The following is a 5,078-nucleotide window of genomic DNA, read 5'->3' on the forward strand; positions in this document are numbered from 1 at the left end:
CCGGCGCCGCGGGCCCTGGGCTGGGGCAGGCCTGAGGCGCCTCCGCCGCTCGCCTCGGAGGCTCTGGCGGTAAAGGGTCGCGTTTCCCAACCTGCGGAAGGAAAGGGGGCGCGTAGCGGTGAATGCTTGGCGTGGGAACCCCCGCAGAGGTCGCAGCGAGCGGGTTTTAAGGACTGCAGCCTAAAGCCGTAGCAGTTCAGAAGTGGGACCATCGGGAAGGAGGTGGGAAGGGATGGGGTTTCCCTGTTGAGTGTAGGTTACAAATAGCTTGTACAAAACGATTATCACTTTTCACCCCTTTATTCACTGAGCTCACATTACATTGTGTACGATTCTGCACATCAAATGGCCCTTTTTTGTATGTGGAAAAGTGGAACATGTCATGGAATCACAGAACGGTTTGGGTTGGAAGGGACCTTAAAGACCATCTAGTTCCAACCCCCCTGCCATGGGCAGGGACACCTTCCACTAGACCAGGTTGCTCAAAGCCTCGTCCAGCCTGACCCTGACATAAACATTTAGTTATGGAATCTCGTGAGTCTTGTTTTTAATCCTGAAAGCAGGAGAATGTTCTAATTCCCACATTTGATTCTCTCAGTTGTTTACCAGAGTTTAATGTATGACAGGGATTGAACAAGAATCTGGCAGGAGCAAGAAATACAAACTAAAAGCATGAATGTGTGCTTTTTCGAAGTATGTTTTTGTCTCTAGTGGTAGAAGGATTTTTCCTACCTAAATTCCACAGCTTATGTTTTATATTTACCTTTGCAGGGTTCTTGCACAAGTCTCATGTGAACTTGTTCCCCCCAAGCCAAATCGGCCCACAGAAGGTATACTTTTCTTTAACCTCGAGTTCTCACCAATGGCTGCACCTGGTTTTGAGCCTGGCAGGTATGTGGCTTTCTTAAAAAGTCTGACCAAGGGTGACATAAGAGCCACCGTTTTGATACGGGTAAATATGTCACGTAATGATACCCAGTTTGGGTTAATGTTGTCTTAACAGGCAACCTGAGTTACTGGTGACGCTGAACAGACTGATCGAACGATGCCTAAGAAATTCCAAATGTATAGATACTGAATCTCTCTGTGTCATCGCTGGTGAAAAGGTACAAAAACCTACTAATTTCAAGTCCTTTTAAACTAAAGGATACATACAGTCTGTCTTTAAGGTGGTCTCTGTATTGGTTTGGAAAGCAGAAGTTCTGATTTTAGGTTAAAGATCCACACGTCTGACTTTACAGGCATTTTTAACTTCCGTATCTGCATTGGCTTTCTGCAGTAGCTGGCACCCTACACACTCGAATATTTCTTTGCAGAACGAAGTTTAAATTGTACTGAGGTGGCACGTGTTTTGTCATAATCAGCAGGGGCTTAAATGTCGTGCACTGGCTGTCTTGGAATATGTCCAGATCTTTCATCATCTTAAGCAAAGACCTGAAGAATGTGCGTTGTTTCTTTTTAGGGGTCAAAACCCACACGTTGCTCTGAAAAACTACCTTGTGTAGAATCAGGTCACAGATTACCAGGCAGGTAATCACCAGGTGTGTGCTTCTCCTCAGGTTTGGCAAATCCGTCTGGACCTGCACCTGTTAAATCATGACGGCAACATCATCGATGCTGCCAGCATTGCAGGGATCGTGGCGCTCTGTCATTTTCGCAGACCAGACGTGTCTGTGCAAGGAGAGGAAGTAACTGTGGTAAGCTGTACTGGACCACAGGCAATGCGGTGGCCGTTCCTTTCTGCCTAAAAGGGAGAATGAAATGTTTGTCTAAGCAGATAAACTCCAAGCTACTGAAGTTTTAGGGCTGATGTGTTGCTGTTCAAAATGGGAAAGGATAGTAAGGAAGCCTGCTGGATACTGAATTTTATCAACCTCAGTGTATGGGAGTATTAACTGTAAAAGATGAGTATTTGACAGTATTTCGACCAAATCAAGCGTAAGGCAGATGAATGTGCTGCACTTAGCTATGTGGGTAGTAAACAGTAAGAATTGCACGAGAAGAGTAAAGAGAATCTTGTTAATCGTTAGATGACTAAACATTTCCTGGCCTTTTTTTAAATTATAATTTCTTTAAATACCTTTATGCAGTACATAATTTAAAAATTAAATGTGTTGCATAAATAATTGTCTTCTGGGCCTGTTCTTTTCGAAGTACACTCCTGAGGAACGTGATCCTGTCCCTTTGAGTATCCACCACATGCCTATTTGTGTCAGTTTTGCCTTCTTCCAGCAAGGGTAAGATTTTTTTTTTTTTTTTAAAGACTTTTGAAAGAAACAGCTTATTGTCAATTCTGAATTGATTTTAAACATGGAAGAGTCCTAAAAATATTTATATTGATGAGGCGATTTCTTAAAACGCTTCATCTGAAGTGAGGTGCCATGGGGAGATGTTGGTATTGTGCACAGTGTACCTGACCAGCAGCAGCTTTCCACAGGTGACACAGAAGAAAATTCGGGGGGTGGCCTGCCCGCAATAACTAATAAGTAAAGCAATTTGTTTAATTGTTTTAAGGGTAGTAACTTGCTTCAGACTTTTGCTGTTGCCTTCTATTTAAAACTGTGATTCTAGGACCTATTTATTGGTGGATCCCTGTGAACGCGAGGAACAAGTAATGGACGGCCTCCTCGTAATTGCCATGAATAAACACCAAGAAATTTGTACCATCCAGTCCAGTGGAGGCATTATGCTAGTAAATGATCAGGTAAATCTTTGCCTTGACTCATCTTTCTCTCTGTAAGCAAACTAGTTGCTGTGCTGTAATCTTGATATTGAAATATCCTTGACATGTGGAAGCAAAGAAACCAATTACGTGCCTGATTTAATTGGAGAAGATTACACATTTTCCGTCCTAGCAGAAGAGCGTAGTACCATGTGTATCGTGCTGAAGAAGAGATGTAGAGAAGGCGTGCCGTTTGGTCAGATGCACATCACTTTTCTCCCTGTGATTTGCCCCAGTCTGAGTTAATTCAGGCTAAGTTAATTCAGACTGCACTCTCAGGAGTACCTGGGGGCTGTGATATTAACCTTTTGCATCACCTTGTCCCTCGATGCCATTATTTTAAGTGGTTGTGACTCCTATGAAGTTCTGTGGTTTTAGTTAAAAACACTTTGCTTTCCTGATCATAAACTGTTGTTGTATCTGTAACAAACAGGTTCTGCGATGCAGTAACATAACAGCTGTTAAGGTGGCAGAAATAACAGAACTAATTCAAAAAGCCTTGGAGAACGACCAGAAAGTTAGGTGAGTGTTTTGGGAAGGAAGGGAAATGGGAAATTTTTAGGAAATGTACTGGAAGTGGTGTCAACCTGTAGTTTGACAAGCAAATAGTTCTCACTTCTGTTTGTTTCAAAGAGCAAGCATTTGTATATTTGAATTTGAAAAGAGGATGCCTTTTTAAGTATGAAACACCCTGAAATAATGCCTGTTGCTGCATGACTAGGAAAGAAGGTGGCAAGTTCGGCTTTGCAGAATCTATACCGAATCAAAAAATCACCGCCTTCAAAGTGGGGAGTGCCGCTGTTGATACGAACAGTGTGGAGGAACAAGCAGAAGAAATCATCACGAAAGCTGGCCCTCCTTCAGAAGTGTATCTTTTCTGTTGTATTGCTCAGGGGAAACCAGGCCTCCCATCCCTTGCGCTGGCAGCTCCGCGCACGCGCAAGGCTCCTCGTGGCCTGGGTAGCCTCACGGCAGCATCAGGCTGGCTTTGGCGCTGCCTTCACTCCTAGCGTGAAGTGCAGAACCCGTGTCTGAAGCAAGTCATGGCTGCGGTGGCTGGAGAAGTGCTCTCTTGACTCGCTTTTAAGGGTGTTCTCCCCTGGGGAGAAAAGACAGAGCTTAAACCCAGCTGGTTAGCTCTCGGAATACAAGGAGTTTGCCGGCAAACGCAAGGGTTTTCCTTAACTACTTCAGTTTCGCCAAACCCATATTGCACACTCCTGGGACAGCGCAAATTGGGGAAGGAATAGAGAACGCCTGGGGAGACCTTGAGGAATCTGAGAGGGAAGAAGCAGTGGAAGAGGAAGGTGAAAGTGAGGCTACTGCTTTGGAATTCCAGACAATAGAAAGTGAGGATACAAGGAAGGAAGCTAAGGAGGGTAAGTATGTATTTTTCTCTATACCAGATATGCTTGTGGTGAGGTGGCTTATTAACAGTACAGAACTGAAATGTGAACGAGGTCCTTGGCAAGAAAGGAGAGCCATTGTAGCCACTGTCCACTTGAGAGTTACACCCCTTCGCTACTTTCCCTTCACCCGGCTGGCCCCTTCCGTTGGCTCCGAAAGAAAACTTGGCATCTGCAACACCAACGCAGGGCTCCAAACCTAAGCAGTGCCCACTCTGCCCGTGTCTGTAAGCTGCTGTGGTTGGCAGTTACAGCAGCGGGTTGTACAGAGCTGATGCCTGGTTTGTGGTTGGTTTTCCAGACGAGCCTATTGTGCTGTCCGACAGCGAGGAGGAAGAAGTTGTCATTCTGGAACCGCAGGAACTACCGAAGAAAACAAGGTAACCAGCGCGTGAAATTAAGAGGGGAAAGGAGTTTGTAAGGAGCGTTTTCAGGAAGCGCAGGATTTTGGCAAGGCCAGGGCAGACCTCAGTTGACCGAGGGGAGTGCCTAGATAGCCGAGTCAGGTTTAGACCTAGGCTAGTTTGCTGCTTTTGCAGGAGGCCGGTCAGCCTGGCTGGCCTGCCGCTGTCTGAAATGGTTACAGCTCTTTGCCTAAGCTGACTCCTGCCAAAGGGAGGGAGAGCACGGAAGTGGATTTCACTCGGCTGCTCCTTAGAGATGCTGCAGAGCTGGTACGCACTATGCTACAGCTAATCTTCGTTTGGTCTCCAAGAGGTGAGGTTTACGAGCCAGGGAAACCCTCCTTGTGTACAGCACACCTCCTAGAAACTGGGTTTGACCTTTGTTCCTGTCGTGATCAGCCTGGGTTCTCTTGGAATAAAACTCTTCAGTGCATTTCTCTGATACAGATGTTGTTTTCTTGCAGAGCACAGACCAACCCCAAAAAAGAAAGTGCAAGAAAGAAAGCATTTACTAAGAGGAGAAAAAAGAAGAGAGCAGCTTATTAA

General features: G+C 45.3%; 1 protein-coding gene across 1 annotated transcript; it reads left to right on the forward strand.

Annotated features, from left to right (window-relative positions):
• Positions 1-778: 778 nt before the first annotated feature.
• Positions 779-5,078, forward strand: EXOSC9 (exosome component 9). The gene is made up of 10 exons (XM_010148159.1): positions 779-891; positions 1,004-1,106; positions 1,560-1,697; positions 2,155-2,237; positions 2,572-2,704; positions 3,156-3,244; positions 3,444-3,590; positions 3,917-4,101; positions 4,430-4,508; positions 4,997-5,078. Exons 1-10 carry the CDS (start codon positions 863-865, stop codon positions 5,076-5,078), a joined length of 1,068 nt encoding a protein of 355 aa, XP_010146461.1. The 5' UTR covers positions 779-862.

The sequence above is a fragment of the Eurypyga helias genome, unplaced genomic scaffold (genome assembly GCF_000690775.1).
Source record: "Eurypyga helias isolate BGI_N326 unplaced genomic scaffold, ASM69077v1 scaffold19223, whole genome shotgun sequence".
Taxonomy (NCBI): Eukaryota; Metazoa; Chordata; class Aves; order Eurypygiformes; family Eurypygidae; genus Eurypyga; species Eurypyga helias.

What these genes read in the sequence shown, in the direction of transcription:
- EXOSC9 (XM_010148159.1), top strand. Translation starts at nt 863, where the DNA reads ATGGCTGCACCTGGTTTTGAGCCTGGCAG. An exon ending in TTATGCTAGTAAATGATCAG is followed by an intron (nt 2,705 to 3,155) that starts GTAAATCTTTGC and finishes TGTAACAAACAG; the next exon opens with GTTCTGCGATGCAGTAACAT. An exon ending in GCTGGCCCTCCTTCAGAAGT is followed by an intron (nt 3,591 to 3,916) that starts GTATCTTTTCTG and finishes TAACTACTTCAG; the next exon opens with TTTCGCCAAACCCATATTGC.